Raw genomic sequence first — 20,870 nt, 5'->3', positions numbered from 1 at the left:
CAGAGGTGGAGCTGAATTCTCCACGATTCCAAAGCTCCTAGGACCACTGTCTTGCTTTGCTAGTGCCTGCAGTGACCCTTTCTGGGATGAAGTATTTCCAACATTCTCCATGGGAAATTGCGGAGGGAGAGGTAGTTCAGGCATCGCCTTCTTCTGGGAGCCATTTTGTTCCCAAATTATTAACCAGTGTGAAGCTACTACATTCAAGCTGATTGCAAAAGGGCTGTACCAGGAAAGCAGGGGTTCGCTCCACTTCCTCTTGCAGAGGACAAAGGATGCAAAAATGGGTGCTTGGCAGACACAGAAGAGAATTTGGGGCGTCACACCTCACATTCGCTACCTGGAGGCTGAGAGTTCTGCTGCCGGTATTTCTGTTTCCTTCTTTTACTGCCTTGTTCTAAAACTGATCGCTTTTAGACCAAGGCCTTCCTGACTGTAACTGGATACATACAGACGTATTTTTCCCAGTTGAATCATTATATGGATGATCCTTCAAATAAACCACAGCGATGGTGTGAGACCTGGATGGGCAACTCGCGTGAGATCACAGCACGGGCGGGCGTCCACGGGCACGTAGCTCTTGCTGCTGCATGAGCGAATCTTGGTAGAGAAGAAGCTTAAATTGAGTGGACGGGGAATTTGTTCTCCGCAACAATGTGGATGAGCTTTTTACCCCCACAGGGCAGAGGAGAGGACACTGACATAGCAAGGGGATTCCATTGACCGGTGTTGGAAATCGGTCTCTTCCAATTTGCACCCCTCAGGCAAATCTCTAGGAAAACCTTCCGGAAAAGGAAGTAACCAGGCAACAGAGCAGGGTGTAATCAAGGCAAAGCTCTGCTACGCTGGTCTAGTGTCAGCACGAGGGACCTCCCTCCAGGTTCTGCGTTCGAGTGCTGCAATGCTGGGCTTGGGGACTATGGAGCCAACATGCTGAGCCCTTGGGGTGAGGGAGGGGCAGAGGTGGTGCTCAAGCGACCCCACTCAGCCAAGGAGTGGGGTAGGTGGCACTCAACGGGCCCATCCTCAACCAGGTCAAGTGCTCCCACTGTGGGACCCGGGAAAACCTGGGTGGTTTGGGATCCCACCCAGATAAGCCAATAACCAAGCAGGCAGGTTTTAAGGCTAGTTTTGAACTCTGGGCCTATACCATACATGGGAGCGAGTTCGGGGGGTGACGGGTCCCCCCATCAATGGTAGGGAACTCAGAAAGACCAGAGCACAGAGGTAGGGCCTGGAGAATCAGGGCAAGGCTTCAGGAAGGTGACACTGACCTGGCCGAAGACGCCAAGTGCCCCTTCTCCCCCGTGGGATTATTCGCACCCGCCTGGCTAAGTGAAATGGAGACCGTGCGCTATGACTAACAAAGGAGGGGGCATGCAGGTTCTCTCTCTCTCTCACCAAGGCTTTATCCTGCCAGGTGCTGAGTGCCCTCGCCCACCAATGAGCAGCACTCAGCACCTTGCAGGGCCCAGTTCCGAATAAACGCCAAGCTCAGCTACTCTAGCACCTGCTGGACGGCTGTCTGTCCCTCTGTCCTCCTCGAACTGAAAACGCTGCACCTCTCGCAACGTGCTCGCCCGCGTGAAGCTCCTCACGGCTTAACTGCAATTGTGTCAACCCCCGGGGTGTTTCGGGGACCCGTCCTATCATGTCACTCAACCCCTCTGCCTCGGTTTCCCCCCCCCAAAACCCAGGGCTAATGAGTGTTACCTCCCTGGCATGGGAGGGCCTGGTTAATGTTCAGACAGCGCTTTGCAGTGGCAGCACACCATGCAAGGGTTAAGCGTCCGTGGCCCAAAACACAACGGCCCCCAGTCGTGTGACTGCAGGGAGCGGAGCACCCCGCGACGCCGGGGGGATGAGAGGGGTCAGCCCCGGGTGGACAGGCCGGGCCTAGGCTGTTCTCACCGCTCTGAAACATTCGGGAAGTCGTGGCTCTGCCGCGACATCGCCATGGAGACGGGCAGTGATGCTTTTGCTCAAACAACGCTCCGGCTCCCCTTCAGCTTAGCGAGGGATGCCGAGGCTGGGAAGGCAAAGACAAGTCACTAAGGCAGCTCTGGCTCAGGGCCCCGATCCTGCTGGGAGCTGAGCATGCCTGACTCCTGTGATGTCAATGGGCCTGATCCTGGGAGAGGCTCTGAGGTGCTTCCCAGCAGTTCAGAGCGTCAGGCCCTGGAGGAAGGGCCAGTAGCCTGAAGAGAATGGCCAGGAGGATTTTCTGAGCCTTTGGCTCCTGCATCAGGGAGGGGTGAGAGGGAGAGGTCTCTCCCAGTGGCTTTGAATTAATTCTGGGTAGACCCCAGGAGGTCCGACTAGAGGATCACAGTCGTCCCTGCTGGCCTTGGAATTTCTGAATCTTCCCTGCAAAACCCGGGTGGATTTGCTAATCCCAGGGCAAAGAGGGAAGGTCTGTGGCTTTTTCTAATAGTGATTCATTGGTGCTGTGAGTGCATCAGGGGCCCTGAGTGCACCGGGCGCCGTACGTATGCACACAGCACAAACGGAGGGGCCCTGCCCTGAAGAGCAAAACCATGCTCCCTTTGCCCAATCCTAAATCCCTCTTTTTGAAAAGAATCCTGCAGTGCCCACAAGCCCCTTCTCGACGGGCTGGGCAGCTCCTGGAGCCCAATGCTGCAGTCGGACCAGCAGTTCCATTCTCCCCCCTCTGCCCAGCTGAGAGAGACGGTACTAAGTCAGCGGTCATGGGGCCAGCTGAGGCTAATGATGTAGATTTGCCACGGCCCTGCACCTTGCGCCAGCATTTAGGTGTAAAATGCGACTGCATCAGAGCGGAAGCCAATTGGGCTCCCTTTGCAATGGCTTCATGAGGCACAGGGCTCCTTTGAGCATGGACTCCCTGATAATGCTTTGCATTTCCCCAGCGCCTTCCAGCTACAGCTCCTCCAAGGCTTTGCAAAGCTGGGGAACCAGAGGTGCAGAAAGGGGACGCGCCTGGCTCAGTGTCACACAGCAGGTGGGTGGGAGAAATGGGACTAGAACCCAGGAGTGCTGACGCCCACGCTCCTGCCCTGACCACTACACTGCACTGCCCCCATTTAGTTGTCCTGCTGGTGGGAGGTGCAGGACTGGAGAAACTGTGGAGCGTAAGCTCAGGATAGTCCAATACAGATGGCAGAGAAAGGGCAGCTCATGATACTCTGTCTTGCACAGATGGCCTCCAGGGTGCCCTGAGCATTGCCAAATCTATGGGCAGGGGTGGGGAGATTCAGGCCTTGGATATTGGAAGGAGACACAGATAAGAATGGCCATACCAGGTCAGACCAATGGTCATCCAGCCTGGTCGCTTGGGCCAGTGCCTGATGTTTCAGAGGGAATGAACAGAACAGGGCAATAATCGAGTGACCATCCTGTCGTCCAATCCCAACTTCTGGCAGTCAGAGGTTTAGGGGCACCCAGAACACGGGGTTGCTTCCCAGACCATCTTGGCTAATAGCCATTGGTGGACCTGTCCTCCAGGTGCCTTTGCCCTGCCGTGATGCCGTTGCCCTGCAATGAGGCTGAACAGAGATCGACTCGCTGGCCGTCACTCCAGCATCACTCCTTGTTCAGAGATTGAACGAGACGCAGCGGCCTGCATTGCCAGTCTCTGCTGCTGTCAATGAGTTGGCAGAAAAGCCCTGCCTGTGTTTGCAACCTCTTCCTCTCTTTGTCTGAGATTTCGGGGATCATTTTTCCCAGTGCACTCAGTTTCCCTGACCTGAGATGTCCTCCAAAGCTGTCTGGCTATTGCCAGCTAGAGACTGCTGCCTGGGGCATGGTCCGGTGAGAAGCAGCAGGGGTTAGTGGTTAATGCAAAAGACTGGGAGTCCGGACTCCTGGGTTCTCTTCTTGGTTCTATGACGGCCTCGCTGTGTGTTTTGAGCAAGTCACTTTCTCTCCCCGTTGGTTTCCCGCTCTGTAACGCGGGGGTGGCACTCATCTCTTCGTTCCCAGGTGGGTTGTGAGGATAAATGAATTCCTGTTGCTAACATGCTTTCAGGAGGTGCTGGAGACATGCACAGTATCCCTGCTTGACACATTCAGTCCCCTCAGCCATGGCTATGCGGCCACACTGAACTCAGAGGCTGCTCAGGACAGATACACCAGCTGCACGACGACAATACAGAGGTTTCCTGCTTTTCATCTCTAGACCTGGCTTATCCTTCCTCCGATTCCCAATCAAGGGGACTTGGGCTGAGGCGCTCAGCACCTCGCCGGACTGAGTTCTGACGGGATATTTGTCCATGTCACAAAACCACTATGCAGCCTGGCACAACAGCTAATCCCAGAGCGTGCCCAGCCCAGCGCTCCCAACCAGCAGTCCTACAATAACAAACCGGCCTGTACAGCGACCAACAATAACCAACGGGCACTCGCCAGCAACCGCACAGTAATCAAACCCATGTGTGCTGCCCAGCATTCCCGACAATAAACAAAGCAACACAGCACTCACAAGCAACCCTACAATAAACAAAGCACCTATAACCAAATAGGAGTGCAGGGTCAGGCCCATGCTGGATAGGAGAAGGAAAACACCATTGGGAAGGATGGCGTTAGTAGTTCTCTCTCTGCTTCCCAATATCCTTGAGGTTTACTGTGCTCTGCTAGGACCGAGAGGAGTTTTAATTAACCTCATTAATGAGCCCTGGGGGCAGTCCAATGTGTGAAATAGCAACACCCCCGCACACCAACACGAGACTGCCAAAATCAACACGCCTGCTGTAAATCTCCTGGTTAATTTCACTTGCTGGGGGCACACCAGGCTTTTCTGAATGTACCATCTGTCAGGACAAATTCCCCTGAAAATCAAGCGTGTAAAACACATCAGCGATGGAACTGCCGTTGCTTAATTGCAAGCATGCAAGATGGCAGAATCTTTTGGGGAACAATTTGAAGGAAGCCAAACCAGCTCTCCCCCCAGGCAGTAAAAATTCCACCGGGAGAGTATAAACAGGTGAATTTAGGGCTTAGACCGCTTAGCGCTGCCACAGCTCATACATGCGCTGCACCTCGGCAGCGCTCACCCATGCATCTCAATCCAGACCTGCAGCAGTCCCTGCGTTTCCGGCCTGGGGCCCTCCCCCAGCAGGCGCTGTCCGGGACGCAGCCCGGAGTGGGTTTTATGAGCTGCGGGAAGAAGATGAGACTCCCCCATCATGGTTGTGACCCGAGTTCTGATCTGAGCCTAGACCGTGGGCACAGAACCCCTCCCTTTTCCCAGAGTGGGTTGTTCCTGACGGCGCTGCAGCCCTTACTCCAGGGCGAATCCTGGCCCTCCAGACCTGCAGGTGGAGCACAGGCAGACAGCACAAGCGCCTGCGCAAAGTGGTTACCGTGCATTGGTGGTTGAGGATGCACACAAGGGTCGTGGTTCCCTGCTTCAGGGTGGGGCCACTGTGCACATGTGTTTGCTGGGCATATGTCTGTCCCTGAGCAAACCCTGCTGCACACTGGACATGGGAGCCTAAGACGTTCCTATTGGCTCCCCCACCCCACCCCCTTGCAGCTGCACAAGATGCTCCCACTTACTCCAAATAGCCTTTGGAGGCTGCACCCACCTGGCAGGGGGAGGTTTCGCTGGAACCCTCCCCCCACCCAGGTTGAGGCGCCGAGTTCCCCAAGGCTGAAGATTCTCACCCCCGGGGCGGCAGGACATCCCACTGCTTTCACATCATAGGCGTTTGGGCTGAGTCGGGTCCTGGATCAGGCCCAAACCATTTCATGGACAGCTTCTCTTGCCTCGAGCGTGTCTGGGGGACAAACGGAGCTTCATTAAGTCATCCTCATTAAGGCCCAACCTTTTTAAAAGTGGGACCTCAGTTCTTGGGGCCAGGCCGACTTTCAGCACCCAGCGACATCAGCTGCAGTTGTGGGTGCTCAGCCCTTCAGAAAGCCAGGAGCAAGTGGGGACCCCAGAAAAATGAGGCACCCCTCCCCATCTGGGGCATCTTCTGGGGAAAAGTTGGCCTTAACTGAACAGTTGTTCCCAGGAGCAGAAGCTCAGCCCCATGGTTTGTACAGCGTGAAGTAGCCAAGCATTTAACTTTCCAAAAGGTTTTGCTCTTAGACGAGACTTCTGGGCACACTTTACAACGAGCCAACTCTGTCCATCTCCTTCCCTTTTCTGCCATTCGGAGCACGTCCACACCAGCAAGCTGCATTGGTTTAACCCTAAGGTGCAATTTTTAAACCAAACTGGTGCTAACGGCCACGGGTACACTCCTATTGCGTTTAAAACCAGGAGCCTTATTTTCATTGGTCTAAGTCAACTGGGAGCAGGTGTAAACTAAACCGCTGTAAGTCCCGTTGACACTGAAAGAAGCGAGTTCCCACCATTTCCATTGATTAAAAAAAAAAAAAAAAACGACGTAAGTCAAAGAGGTGCCGTTTCTGCGTGTAGACAGGACTCAGCGTTGCTACACAACGCAAGTGGCTAGCAAGCTCTGGATAAAGCTGCGGTACAGGTTTCTGCGGGAGAAGTCCTGCAAATATTCATCAGGAGAGAGATGTTGAAGCAGACCTCTCTCTCCCCACCGCTACTTTCTTTCCATACCAATAACTCCCACGCTACCCACGAGATATTCAGCACCCCCAACCCAGCTGGTGCACTGCCAGTGCTGTAACACTAAACCTGCACCTAACAAAGCCTCAAGCCTAGCAATCATGACACCATCTTTCATTTTAATGTGACATGTTCCTCTTGGTTTTAATCCCAGGAGCATCAATAGTAGATTTTATTTTTGTTGTTGCAAAGCCTTGGTTAATATTTACTTCCTCCTTATAAAAATGGCATATAGCAGAATACCTCAGACAGGCCAGAGATAAAACGGGGTCCTTGTCACCTGGCCAGCAGCAAGCTAAAGGGCTGCGGGGGGGGGGGGGGTGTTTGTGTGTGTGAAACTTCTTGTTCTCTGTCCTGTGTTTGAAAAGACGGGGGGGGGGGGGGAGAGAGAGATATTGCTTACACGCGTGAGCCCAGACGTCGATTACCCTCTCTGAAGGCAATGGGGTTGCATATCGGTAACTGCGGGCAGAATTTCACCCCTGAGCAGGTGTTAAATGTAAATTGAACAGAGCGGAGAGGGGAATACATCAAGATTCTGGTTCAAAACAAATGAAGGGCACATTCATCTGATGGAAGCGACTGGGCAGAACTCTGCTTTGCACCAGCAGAACGCTAACCTATGCGAGTTCAAATCCCGGGGCCAGATCCTCCATGGCTATGCACCTTGTGGAGCTATTGCCCCCAGGGTAAATGGTTCCTCGGCTGACTGAGGAGCTCTGTCCGCCCCATTGCACTTATTTCGCACTGCTGTAAACGACCGTGCCCAGGGGTGGGGTTCTAGGGAATACGGCCTGTAGCACTGTGGGCTTTGGAGGCGTGGTGCTAGGCGGAAGGATCGGGGCTGGCTCCAAAGGGAGGGGGGAGAAACCTTGTATTTGAGGCACAGGACTGGGAGTGGGGAGGCTCCCAGCGGGAGCTTGGGCACAGCCGTAGCCAAAGTTTTCCAACGACTCCCGCTCAGCTGGGCTGCTTTCACTTTTGGGTGCCCAGCACGTCAGCACCCAGGGAATGGAGTCGGCCCAATGAGAACCAACGTTGGAAACCACTGGCTTTAGCTTCTGCAGGGCTCGGTTTCCTCATCTGTAAAATGGGGCGGGAATGATTTGTAAAGCTTTCAGACACTAGGGTGACAAGTGCCACCGAAATGCCTCTGACCAGAGAACAAGGTGAGAGCTGGAGGGAGGCCTGGCTGTGTACCTGGTGAGCTTTCTTCCTCCAGAAAATGGGATTTACATACTTCCCCTCTGAAATCTATACGGCCGTAATGCAGGCGTCATTTCTCTAGCACTCCACAGCACTGGAGAACAAACATTCAGCTCCCCTCGCTGCTTCAGAAGAGGTCACTCCCATCTCCCCAGGGCTTCCTCTTCTCCCGAAAGCACCATGTCACCAGAGACCAGGTCTAGGCTGCTGGTTATACTGGTGCAATTGGAGACCTACTGGCGGTTTAAAGAAAAAAAATGTCTGTTCTGTCTTTCCCCCCCCCCCGATCAGACCCCTTAAGACACGGGGTCTATTCCCTACAGTCACTCTGCCGGGGTGGATTGGGAGTTTGGAGCAGATCTGATTAGCATCAGTAGATTTCTCTACAGGTGAACCCAGCAATTACCATTTGCTCTAGCCTCCAACATGTGATCCTCACTGACCCAGCTAACGTATTTACATCTATCACCATAGTATCTTGGCACCATGGCTCCAGACTCCCCCAAGCACTTTACAGCTGCCTTCACAGGGGTGGAGAAGCTGGACTCTGCTTTCTGAAGAGAGTTAGTCCAGATTTACATCACTGTAACTGAGAAGACAATTTGGCCCGGCAGTATCACAGCTCATTCCCCAGAATCCGAACCCACCCCCCAGTGGTGACTACATTTTAGAACCAAGCACACCCCAACCATGCCTGGCATCTGTCAACATGTTAGACAGAGTTGTCAAATATCCCTTAGCCTCTCACTTGTACCTTCTTTAGACAACATCTGCAGCGTCAGAAACGTCCACGCTCAGAGCAATGGCAAAGTAAGGCATCCACCTTGTAATAACTGATGGCCAGCGGCTTGTAAATTACAACCCCAGGAGTCTTGCTAGCCAGCCTTCGCCCAGGAACATCAACAGAAAACATGCATGTGGGACTTAAAGGCCTCACTGAGCAGCCAAAGAGAGAAAGCCAATGGATTCAATAGAGCCTTAGTGTGTGTGTGTGTGTGTGTGTGTAATAACACCACACAAAGCACACGTACACCTCCGCAATATTCCAGTAGCTGTTTCACTCAGAGCACCATGAATGCTGGAACTGAACGGCACTCAGAATCTGTGTGTGTCTCTGCAGCTTAAAAACTTGCAGATACTTTCCATGGGAAGGATGCTGCTGCTAATCTCTGACGCCTCTCAGTCAGCCTCTCGCTAAAAGTCCCTGCCATATTCCACTCGAGGAAAACAACAGAAAAGCAATGGCTGTGTGACTATGGGAACCCACCACTAGCCCAGGACTGAAGATGGCCCATGCCGCCCGCTGGAGCAGTGTTTATAGTTCATTGCAGGTGGAAGAAGGGAAACATTATACATTTGAGGAAGAAGAGAAAAGCTTTTTTATGGCAAGTTGATTTAAGCAGGGGGATGGAGGGAGGGAAAGGGGCTGTATTTGAAGCTGCTCTAAGGTCTGGGATGTGAGAAGTAGCGCTGGATAGATGGACTGGTGGGCAGAGTCCAGGTCAGGTGATCAAAGGTGCACCACAAATATAACTGCTCACGTATACACCACCACCATGTATCCGACTGCACAGGTGTGTGTATATAAACAGATTTTCCAGGCTGCCTCAAGGCTTCAATTTTAATGGGAATTGGGTTCCAAATCTCTTAAGAGATCTAAGTCCTATCTGTCCATCCTCTCTCTCTCACACACACACACACACTGTACTGGGATATTTTCCTTCCGATGTGACACACACACACACACACACACACACACACACACACACAGTACTGGGATATTTTCCTTCCGATGTGATTTCTTTCATTTTGATCTGTTGCTTCTCCGGTGGCAGGAAAAGCAACTTGTAAATAAATACAATACTAGTCTCATAAAACTAGGGGAGCTTCAGGAGATTCATTCTTAAAAATATAAAATGTTACTAGTTGGGTAATAAAACGAAATATTTTTCATGTCCTAGTGGAGGATCTGTGTGTGTGTGTCTGTGTGTGTGTGTGTGCTCTGATTCTTAAGACTTCTCTCTCTCTCTCTCTCTCTCTCATATTCAGCTGAGTCTCCTGCTTTGCAAAGAAACAGACATGAATAGCTCTGTCTAGACATATGTGATCTATGCTGTATGGAGCATGTTGGTATGTGTAACCAAGTCTAGCAGAAATGCCTCCACGTGTTGCCCTCAGTTACACATGTGCAACTCTACTGAATTTGCCCATTTACATGGTTGTGGTTAGAGATGTGTGAACATGTTCTGAATGTCCAAACACATCCCTGGGGGTAACACCAGTGCAGCCAATGCAGTTGCAACAGGAATGAATTTGGCCCATGACTTCATGTTATATATTTAAACACGTGTGTGTGTGTGTGTGTGTGTGTGTGTGTGTGTGTGTGTTTTCTCCATGTATGAAGTTGCATTTGAGCAGCATCTTTCTGAATATTCAAAACCTACCTGCCTTCTGCTGAGAGGCTACTCCTGGTACAGGCCCCCGTCCCCGCATTACCATCCCCTAAGACAAGCAAACAAAGACAAAGTACTCTTGACCTGACTTGCTATGTGCTACTGCCATATAAAGGAGTGGGGAGGAGGAGGAGGAAAGAGGACAGGTGAGAAGGGCAATCCTGGAGTCCTCTCAGATGCTTGTCTGAAGGTCACCATTGAGCAGAGTCCTTTGAGTTTCCGTGGTCTCATTTAGCCTGGATTTGTCCTGCTTGCTGTCGCTCCTGTCCGCATCATCCATGCCACTGACCTTCACCAGGCAGAGAACGTTCTGAAAGCTCTTCTTGAAGTTGTCGGACAAAAAGGCGTAGAGGATGGGGTTGGCACAGCTGTTGGCATAGGTGAGGACCACGACGAAATCGAACATACCCTTGAGGAAGGGCGTGGGGGTGATGAAGACAGAGACGGAGGAGACGTTAAATATGTAGAAGGGAAGCCAGCAGAAGATGAAGACTGCCACTACAATGGAGACCATCCTGGTGACTTTCTTCTCTGACTTTTTTCTCTTGGAGGAGCCCACTCTGATCCCAGAGGACTTGACTTTGATAATGATGAACAAGTAGCAAAGGCAGATAATGGTGAGGGGCACCAGGAAGCCCAGAATGAAGGTATAGATGATGAACCCTGTGTACCACGCGCTGGACTTGCCTGGCCAGATGATGGTGCAGCTACTCCTTCCATGGGTGTTTTGGATCCCGGCATAAATCATGATGGGCATAATGACCAGAAGGGAAACGCCCCACACGGCCACGTTAATCATCTTGGCTGTTCTGGGCCTTCTCCACTTGGCGGATTTGATGGGGTGGACCACAGCCAGATACCTGTCGATGCTCATGACGGTCAGGCAGAAGATGCTGGTGAACTGGTTGATCCCATCCACCGTCATGACAATCCGGCAGATGGCTCTGCCGAAGGGCCAGTGGACCAGAGCCACCTGCATGGCCAGGAATGGCAGCCCCAGCATGAAGAGCTCATCTGCGATAGCCAGGTTCAGGATGTAGATGTTGGTGATGGTCTTCATCTTGGCATAGCGGAGGATGACGTAGATCACCAGGGTGTTGCCGCACAGGCCTATGATGCACACCCCAAAGTAGATGAAGGTAAGGATGGCGTTGCTGGTCAGGTCAAAATGCTGGCCCGTAGTGTTCTGGGAGGCGTTGGCCGACATCTCCGTGGAGAAGTTGTCGAACTGGGAGGCCGAGGAGAACCAGAACTCAGTGACATTGGGCAGCTCGTAAGCCAGATCCATGGTACCGTTGTTCACGGGGCAGGTAAAACTCAGATGAAATGAGTTCTCATCTTTGTTTGTTTAGGGGAGTGGGGCAGAGAGATCTAAAAATCAAACAGAGAACAAAACAAGAATAAAGAAGCGCCTTTGGTATTGTTTAACCCTCCTGCTTCAGGGCTTAAGACAACTTCTTGCTGATGGGGTTGGGGGGGGGAGGGGTTCAGCAGAGAGGAATGTTCCCTGGAGACAGTTTCTCCCATGACTACCTTTTGCAGTTTTTCTTTACCTTCCAATGTAGCCTGTGTCCTATTCAGGAGGCTGACCTAGCTAGACCACTGGTCTCAGGCAGGTTAGAAATTTCTTCCTTCCTTCCTGGTGTTTTTGTAACATCTAAAATATTACTGGCCAAACCCCGTCCTGAGGAAAACCCATCGACGGCAGCAGAGTTACCCCAGGAATGTCGTTGGCCTGGCAAATCAAATACAGTTGTAGCATGGACGAGCCTTAGTTCAATGAAACCAACTAAAATGTGCCAGCAGTTTTTATGACGACTCAGGGGCTAAGAAGGAACGGTTGCGGCAGCCGGTTCCTGTGGAAAACCTGTTCTGCGCCCTTTCGAACGCTCAGGGAAACGCATGCACCAAGGCAAATCGTTTTCATTTTTTTATAAGTACCCTGAACAATCTTGCATGTTTTCCAATTGCACTTCCTCTCCCTTCGCTCCCCCCAGTCCACCATCCCATCCTCTCGAACTCCCCCAGACAGTCCTCTCCAGCAGCAACTTCAGCACAGCCTGTCTAAAGCTGTCTGCTGTTCAGTCCAAGCACGAGCCCCTTGCTAGGCTGATGTGCATCTGCTCCAGCTGCGCTGTGGCGGGAGCAACAGGACGCTGCTGGATGTCTTAACTGGCACCTTCAGCAGAAGGGCCACCGCTGGCAGAGAAGCCCCTCCTGGCTCCTAGCCCTCCGGCTTCTCTTGTGCAGATCCCCGGGAACTGGGCTCCAAAGGGGTAAAGGGGGGAGCCCCCCCGGGCTTGGCTCATGGAGGGAGGGGCTGTTCCCTGCCTTGGGCACTGGCTTCTATCTCGCCTGGGGCAGGGGATTAGTGGGGCGAGGCGGAGGGTAAGGAAAGCCAGCGTGGGGCGGGGGAGGGAATGAGACCTGATGGCTGGGGGGGGGACACGAGCTCGCTGGGGGGCCGTCTCCTTGCCAGAGCCGCTGCTGAGACCAGAGGAGGGGGGCAAGCCTCAAAGGGTTCAGTGAAGATGGGGAGGGAGAAGAATGGAAAAGGTGGGAGGGGGCACAGAAAAAAATCAAAAGGAGCCCCCCCAACCTCCCTCCCTCCCCAAAACGCACATGCATCGTTTCCCCTCCACCCCCACCAGGAGCAAGTGAAGGACTCTGCAAACTCCCCCAGCTCCTGGTAGCAAACCGAGACCCATTCCCTAAAGAGCCCCCCCCCCGAGCTATTCCCCCAAACCAGAGCCCCCCTCCCGCAGCTAGTCACAGGCTCCCGAGCAGGGAAGAGCCGGCCAGCCCCCCTCTTCCCCTTTGCACCAAGCCAGGCTGTCCCTGGCTCCAAACAACCGGGGGGGCTGTTTCTCCGGAGCCCCCCAGAAAGCCCCAGCCTGGTCAGATCTCAGCCCTGCCTTGCAGCCTCCCCCAGCGCAGGTCCCAGAGCTGCCTTCCCCCTCCAGAAGTTTGCACCTGCTGCAAGTCTGGCAGCCCCAGCCCAGCTCCCCTTCGCGCTCACTCACATTTTTCTGGTCCTGGGGGGGGCGTTTCTCCTGCCGCAGCTTTGCCCCGGTTTGCAGGGACTCCAGCTCTGCCCGGGGGGACGGGAGCTCCGCGGCTGCCTGCCTGGACGAGGCGCCGGGAGCCAGGCGCCCGCAGCGGGCTTCAGGCTCGCACCCAGGCGGAGCTAACGCCGCAGGAGCATCTCCCAGGTGCTCCTCCAGCAGCAGAGGCGAGGAGAGACCCTCTCCTCCCCCTGCCCCTGCCCCTGCCCCACGCGCAGCGGCTGCGTCATGCAAAGCAAGTGCTCTCTTTGCACCAGTGCACGGGTTCTGTGCCGGGGGGAGGCAGCGTCTCTGGGCAGGGGCCGAGCTTTGAGCACGCAGCCCCCTCCCCTGCCCCTCCTCCCCGCTGCAGAAGGGAGGGGGGCCGGTTTGCCCTGCAGGAGGCAGACGGAATTGGACGTGGGAAAATCCCTCGGCTCTGCCCAGGGATTTAGCAGCGGCAGGGCTGGCAAGGGGGGGGGGGCGCGGGGGTGATGCCACAGTGGCATGCAGTGGGGCCAATGCAGCTGCCGCGCCGCGTGTGCAGCTCACAGCGGGTGGTGTGCTCGTGCCCAGACGCAGCTGCATTCTTGGGAGGAGGATGACCACCCCGGGGGGGGGGGGGGGGGAATCGATGCAGGGTGCGTTGATCTGGACCTAGGGAACTAAAGGGTTGTCCCCCTCCCCATGTGGCCAGAACACAAGGAGAGGGGGAGGGGAATGCAGCTCCCGCTCCTTTGCCTCAAATTCAAGCCGCTTTTAAAACCCCCAGGGAAACCAATTTTCTCTCCAAGAAGGTTGTCGCCCCCACAGCAAGCCCAGCATGCAAGAAACGAGCCGCGTTCCTCTGAGCTACGGTTTAATCTGCACAATGGTTTTGCCCCCAAAGAAGGAATTTGTTCCAAGCAATCGCTGAGTGGCTAGAGCACCTGGCAAGCTGCTGAAGAGCAGAGGGGGTTGGTTTTATTGGGGGGCAGGGTGGTGAGGGGGCTAAGGGAGATGTGCAGCACTGCAGAAAGGGAAGGTAGCCGTGAGACCTACATGCACCAGAGACAGGGGAAGGATGGGGTGGGAGAGCCTCAAATGAGAGGCGCACCCAAGTAGGGAGCTAGGTTTCCCCTGCAAGAGGCACTTGTGAGGATGGGCGATAAGCCTGTAGCCAGCGCCGGTTGGACGTCCTAAGCAGGCTCTGTTCGGAGTGCAGCAGGTGAGCACCAGTCTGGCGTGGAGCAAGGCAGTGTGGTGGGGTGAAGGTGGAAAAACATGAATGAAGGAGAGTGAGGTTTTTCCAGGATCGTTTTTTAAAGATGAACCATGGAAGGGAGAGCGAATCTCATCTACTTTCTCTGCTTCTCTGCGTTGGAGTTTTTAGTTTCACTAGTTTAGGCTCGTTGGTCAGAAAACAGTGTCGTGTTTCTACAGGACTTTTCCCTGATCTGAGCAAACGGGGACTGGAAAGAAAAGGCCTCTGAAAAGAGCTTATATTGTTTATCCAGGGGAGAGCCATCAGGCCTGCTGTTCCTTTCCATCCTGACTTGCTTTCCTTTGGGTGTGCTTAGTGCAGGGGACTGAGACGAACCAAAACTCCTGGGCCAGTTGATTCCCAGCTGCGTGACACAAGGAAAGGGCCCAGCCTTGCATGTGTGCTCACATGATTTGTCCTTGCTCGCTGCAGCAGACATGCTGACTTCAGCAAGGTGCTTTTGTGGGTGTAGAGGATGCAGGATCCGGCACTGAATCACTCACCCTCCTTGTGCCTTGACTTTCACCGCTGTTGAGTTCTCTCCCCTGAAGCGGGTGTTGTGAGACTCCATTTCTTTTCATTATTGCTTCCAGATTTATTTGAGGCCAGCGCCATGACTCTCCTTGGCACCAGGTTTAAGACAATAAACCCAGACGTGCGGGGGAAAAACACACTGATGCGTCTGCTACCGCTGGAACTGCCTGCTGCAGCAGGACCGATCAGACCAACGTGTCACTTAAACAGTCTTGATGGCCCTGAAATGGGGAAGTAATCCCAGCTGGGAAAGTGCACAGACAGCACCCTGGCCCCATGAGTTCAACTCCTGGGGCTAACAAGGGGTTCCAGGTCCCAGCTGTCCTGGCGAGAGCACAGGGAGAGGTGGAGAGTGTGATGCAACCTTTGCAAAGTGCTTTGAGATCTCTGCTTGGAATGTGTGATGTGCTGAGAGCTATGGATGGGCAGTCTGTCTTCCACCAAGAGTTAGTTACCAAATAACAATGACTTGAGCTGGGTTGGGGGAGTTAACCTCTGCTCTGGTTTGTTGGAGAGCTTGGATGCAATGAAATAATAGCTACTTTCCTGCACCCTCCTTCATCGCTTATCAAAGAGACAAGAGAATGCAGGAAATGCAGAGCAGCTTGGACCAAAGACCCGGGCGATTAACCCAGAGCGGGGCTGAAATTCCCACTTGTGGTTGGAAGTTCACGTCCCAAGGCAGAGCTGAAGCCCTTGGGGTGCAAAGGAAAATCATTAACAGTCTCATAAATCCCAAGGAGGATGGAAAAATCCATTCCCTGAAATAAACAGCCTGGAAATAAATATCCCAATTAGGCTCATAAACGAGCGCAGGGTATCAGGGATCTGAGAGAGCAGATGGTGCAGCTGTCAGCATCCTAGTGAGAGGGTTATTTGTACCTTGCTGAGTCCCGTGTGTGGTGCTTTAGATGCTGTCCTTGATCCAGGCAGCTGCTCTGTGGGGAAGCCAAGGCCGGGCGCTGACGTTTCCTTGGACTTAGCGGAAGGCGGTTTGCACGTTGTTGTCACCCGCCCCCAGCCATGGGAAGAACCTTTCCTTTCCATTCGGCATCAGTTTGAATGTCCAGGCCGATAACAGCAGCTGGACACAGGTATGGGTGGGTGCCTGCGCAGGGCAAGCAGCCCTTGCATTGCAAACCCCTTTGCCAATGCAGCCCTGCAGCCACCTCTGCTGACCCAGGGCTGGGGCTCTCTGCTGCATTGTCAGTGTCAGTCCCGGCCCCCCAGGAGCAGACAGCTAATGGGAACTTTCTGAGAAGAGGACAAGCTCGATGACCACACACTGCTGCCTTCTCTGGTGACTTCAGCCAGAGCTGACTGTAGGGCTCCCTTGGAGGTCAGCACAGTATTTGGGAATGCACCTCCGTTCCCACAAGGGTTTAGTTATTCCTTACTGCTACCGACGAGAGGGGTGTGACCACATACAAGGGGCTTATCCTCTCTCCGCTGGCTCCCCCCGTCAGGAACGGAGGAGACTAGGCCAGCTCGATGCTAAAAAGTGAGGTTCACCCAGTTACGTCACGCAGGGGTGTGAAAAATCCGCCCCAGACCTGAAGGGGAGCTCTGTGTAGCTTGTCTTTCTCACCAACAGAAGCTGGTCCAATAAAAGATGTCACCTCACCCACCTTGTCTCTTGGGGTGCTGTCAGTTCCCTCTTTAGATCAGTAGGGGGCATTCCATTTCTCCCCCCACCCTAACCCCCAATTTGCATTGCTAACGAGGTAAACAATTCCACATGCTCTGATCATTCCAACTCCAGGACAATACACTCTCTCTTCCTCTATAAGCTCCCTATCCATAGACTTGTGTGCATGCCCCAGCTAAGTTCCTTCCTTCTATGACAAATTCCACTGCACCAGGCCTGATGTCTACATGCTGTGTGACTTTCTTAGTTGCTGATTCTCTCTGCTGACCGATGCTTTATTCAGTGCCCTGAAGCCCAATAGCACCTGCTCCTTCTTTCCTACTGAGCAGAGCGCGCAGAGATTTGCTGTAATTTGATTCACACATCTCTGAGCTGTTGAAATGCATTTAGCATACACGCTCGCGTACAAGCCGACCTGCATCTAAACCAAACCCCTGATCCAAAAACCAAACAAAAATGACTGACTAGCATCTACGTGGCTGATTGAAATGGTATTTGGCCAGCGATGGTGAGCAGAGTCTATCAGTGTTTGTGCTGAGAGGGTCCTTCTAAGCTATTTTAGATCCTGTTAAGATTTAGGGCTGATTTCTAACCCAGCGTAGGAGCAGATCCTGTATATTTCTGTGAATGCCGGTTCAGAGGAGATGGGCTGTTATGATTTCACCCACCCCTGCAGCCTGTTCCATATGCAAATTCAAAATCCTGTGTGTAGCATTAAAACCATTTGTGAATAACTACATGGGATGTCCCACGCGGGTGACAGGCAGGGGATGTAGGCGGGAGAAGCCAGAGGGGGTTCTTAAAGTCCGATCTAGTTTCCATGCTGATTTGACGAACAGTAAAACCAGTGGGAGAGAAATGCAGAAGGGAATATCTGACCGGGAAGTCGACTGGCTTCTAAAAAATAGAGGCGCCCAAACTTGGAGGCCAGAATGTCTTTGCCAATTTGTGCTCCCCCGGCTAGCAGGCAGACAGGCTTGACAGTAGCTCAGTTAATATATTGCTCAGACTTTACCACGATGGTTTTCTCCCTTGGTGAGATACACTGGGGAACTGACATGCAGTGAAATCCTGGCCCTGTGGACATCAATGGGAATGTTGCCGCTGGTTCTGTTAGGACCAGTATTTCACCCTGGCTGTTGGAACTCTCGGATGGTGCATCAGGAAAGGCCGATTTCCCAGGGTGGGCTTCACTTTTCTTTGTATTGCTCTGTCACCAGCCGAGAAGCACAACCAGCTTGCAGAGAAGTTGCCAACTGGAAACAGAAGTGTTTTCCTTTTATCAACACCATTAATGCTCTGGATGGAGCGGTTACGCCCCCTGCGCCGGATTCTCCTCTCTTTTTCACATCGGGGGCGCTGAGTCGACTTCATTGCAGCTACTACTGTTTTCCTCCGGTGTCAGCGAGAGCAGAATGGGGCCCATTGTGTGTTACAGGCTTGTTGTTAAATTGCTGACGGGTTTAATTAACTGAGTATAGCTTGGCATGAGCCAGCACATTCCTTGAGCGTTTAGCTTCTCGACTCCCCATGGGGGTAACGGTTTGTGTTTTGGACAAGCATTGCCAGTGCTAGGAAGGGGATTTTATGCGACTATTTTATGGCGTTATGCGTAGGTTTCAGTTTAAAAATAAAGCTGCAGTGGAACCATAGCTGGGGAAATCTCACGTGCTTTAGAGGAAAAGGGAGCAGAATCTGGATTCTCTTATCAGGCGAAAGCGCAGATCTGGGTGAGTAGATGTTGTGTCAGCCACAACAAAAGGCAAAGGGGTCATTGCAGAGGGTCCTCCCTCGTTCGGACAAGATTCCACTGAGGTTCTGGGAAATGATATTTTCCACCCCTGCCGTAGTTGTCTCCGGATGATCGTAAAGCATCGTGCAAGAACTAACGAAGCCTTACCCACACTCCTCCCAAGAAGTAGGTCAGGGTTATTGCATCTGAGCGATGGGGAGCCAGACCTAGAGCAGGAGTGTGGGTAGCAGCTCAAGGACTCACACTAGTGCTTGGCAATGATTGGCCGCCACTGGAGATGGGACATCAGACAGGGTGGATCAGGGCTCTGAGCTGGTAGGCAAAATCCTCTTTATCTGATGCCTGGCTGGTGAGTCTTGCTCACATGATCGGGGTCATACTGGGCACCAGTTTGGAGTCAGGAAGGAATTTTCTGCAAGTCAGATTAGCTGTGACATTGGTTTTTTTTTCCTGCCTTCCTCTGCAGTGTGGGGTGTATCTCACCAGCTGGGAGCACCTGAGTATGTCCCACCTAATCAAATCCCTGGCATTGCAGGGGCCTCGGTCATTGGTGGCAGCTTGTTCTCTTCCGTTCTCTGCCTCTGGCATACAGCTGAGCCTCCTGGGGAATGAAATGCTTTAGTCTAAGCCAAATTAGGGCTCAGTATTGGGATGACTGGGTGAAATTTAATGGCCTGTGATATGCAGGAGCTCAGACTAGATGATCTAATCATCGCTTCTGGCCTTAAACTCTGAAACTATGAAATTGGTGGCAGTAGTGGGATTATTCTTCAGGTGCTGTGGCCCCTAGTGCAGCAGTCTGGTGTGTTTTCTTCCCCCTGTGCTTCAAGCGTCCAATCTGCCCCTCATCCTGACTGCTTAAGCCTCCAGCTACCCCTGATGATGAGCCAGACTCTTCCAAAGATTCTCCCCATCTTCCCTCCCAATCAGTGCCCCTTCCTGCCATCTCTAGCTGCTAATGCCAGCACCAGATTGTGTAGGAACGGTTCGCCCCCGACCACGTGGATGGGGCCCTTTCTGTCGTTCCCTTTCAACCCGGAGGCATTTTAATCATTGTTCGCTTGTGTGGATTTGGCACCACAGTGTGGCGAAAGGAGCCGACAGTCTCCCCTGAAGGAACATGGGGGAGCGGATGTCCCCTTGAATGTTAACTGAGAATTAATTACACACACGCTGAGGGATAAACCATAGCCCAGAGGTGCAGAGCAGTGACATTAACGAAGGGAATACGCTCACCCAGAGCAAAACTTACCAGAGTGCCGGCCTGGTTGCTGCTTATGGAAATCCCGGTGCAGGCAGGGGGCCTCTCAACCAGGCCCATCCCCTTCCACCTAAATGTGGCTCCTGTCCTGTGACTAGATAGTCTGGTGGTCGCCCCTGCAGCTCCGGCTGCTCTCTGCCTTGTTAATTATTGACAGCAGAAACGCCGGGTCATCGCTCTGAGGCTTGTTTATGCTGGAGGAATTGATCCATGGTCATTTAAAGCTTCCCCTTTCTCCCCACTGGAATCCCCTGGTCTGGGGGATTCCCCGATGGCCTCACTGGGGTGGGAAGGCTGGAGCCTGCACGCCAGAACAATGGGTAAAAGAGAGCTTGTGCCAAACGATGGGCGTAAGAGGAGCAAGCCAAGTCATTAGGCCTTCATTGCGTCCCTCACGGCACGGCCGGCGCCACGCGCCGCAGCCTTATCACCTGCCCTACGCAGTCCCGTAGCTTCAACACAGAGAACGAGCCAGGAGCCAAGGGGACCAGCCGTTCTGGTTCCCATGGGCCCGTCTGAGAGGTAGCTAAGGCCCTGGCTCAGGGCACCGGAGATCTGGCTTGCCATAGAAATCTGAGCAAGTGACTTTGATGTCAATGACGTGATCCTGATTTATGCCATCAGAGAAGCTGGCCCTTAGTTTTGTTCATGCCTCGGTTTCCCAGTAAAAGGGAGCTAATAAGCCTCCCTTGGTCTGTCTTGTCCATTTAGATTGAATCTTTTTGGGGCAGGAACTGTTTCATACCATACTTCTATACTGCATGGAGCGCAATGGCCCTTGATCTTGGTCGGGGCCTCTAGGCACTACCGTAATTCACACAATAATCCTCCTGGTGGAATAAAGCAATTCTAGCAACGATTTAGCAGCATGCTAGTGAGCGGCAGCTCTGTCTTTGGAATGAGTGCGTCATGGCTATTTAAATGCACCACAATCTAACTGCCCCTGTGGGAGAGAACGCTCGTATCTGCAATCGGAGCGGGGGCTTGGGTGGTTTGTTTTTTCACTGCTGACGCGCCACTTTTCTCACCAAAACCGAATGTGTTTCCAGTGTTTTGGGATCTGATCTCTGCTCTGTGTGGGCTCTCCTCTGACATTTTTGGAGGTCCCTGTCACAGGCCTGGTGGGGTCTCTCCAGAGGCCAGGGCTGCAGAGGCTCTGG

General features: G+C 53.0%; 1 protein-coding gene across 2 annotated transcripts; it reads right to left on the bottom strand.

The window, feature by feature from the left end:
• Positions 1 to 9,129: 9,129 nt before the first annotated feature.
• Positions 9,130 to 19,839, bottom strand: SSTR2 (somatostatin receptor 2). Of its 2 annotated transcripts, none has more exons than XM_042840975.2 (2): positions 19,702 to 19,839; positions 9,130 to 11,598 (listed from the first exon to the last, which is right to left on the bottom strand). In XM_042840975.2, exon 2 carries the CDS (start codon positions 11,513 to 11,515, stop codon positions 10,400 to 10,402), a length of 1,116 nt encoding a protein of 371 aa, XP_042696909.1. In that variant the 5' UTR covers positions 11,516 to 11,598; positions 19,702 to 19,839; the 3' UTR covers positions 9,130 to 10,399. The 2 variants fall into 2 exon arrangements, with proteins under 2 accessions (XP_042696909.1, XP_005283025.1); XM_005282968.5 differs by lacking the exon at positions 19,702 to 19,839 and adding an exon at positions 13,251 to 13,503.
• Positions 19,840 to 20,870: the final 1,031 nt, after the last annotated feature.

Source organism: Chrysemys picta, chromosome 12 (genome assembly GCF_011386835.1).
Source record: "Chrysemys picta bellii isolate R12L10 chromosome 12, ASM1138683v2, whole genome shotgun sequence".
Taxonomy (NCBI): domain Eukaryota; kingdom Metazoa; phylum Chordata; order Testudines; family Emydidae; genus Chrysemys; species Chrysemys picta.
Note: the sequence above shows the minus strand (reverse complement) of the source record. Positions and strands in the feature narration are given on the sequence as shown.

Coding starts and splice junctions, on each gene's coding strand:
- SSTR2 (XM_042840975.2), bottom strand. CDS start 11,515: ATGGATCTGGCTTACGAGCTGCCCAATGTCACTGAGTTCTGGTTCTCC.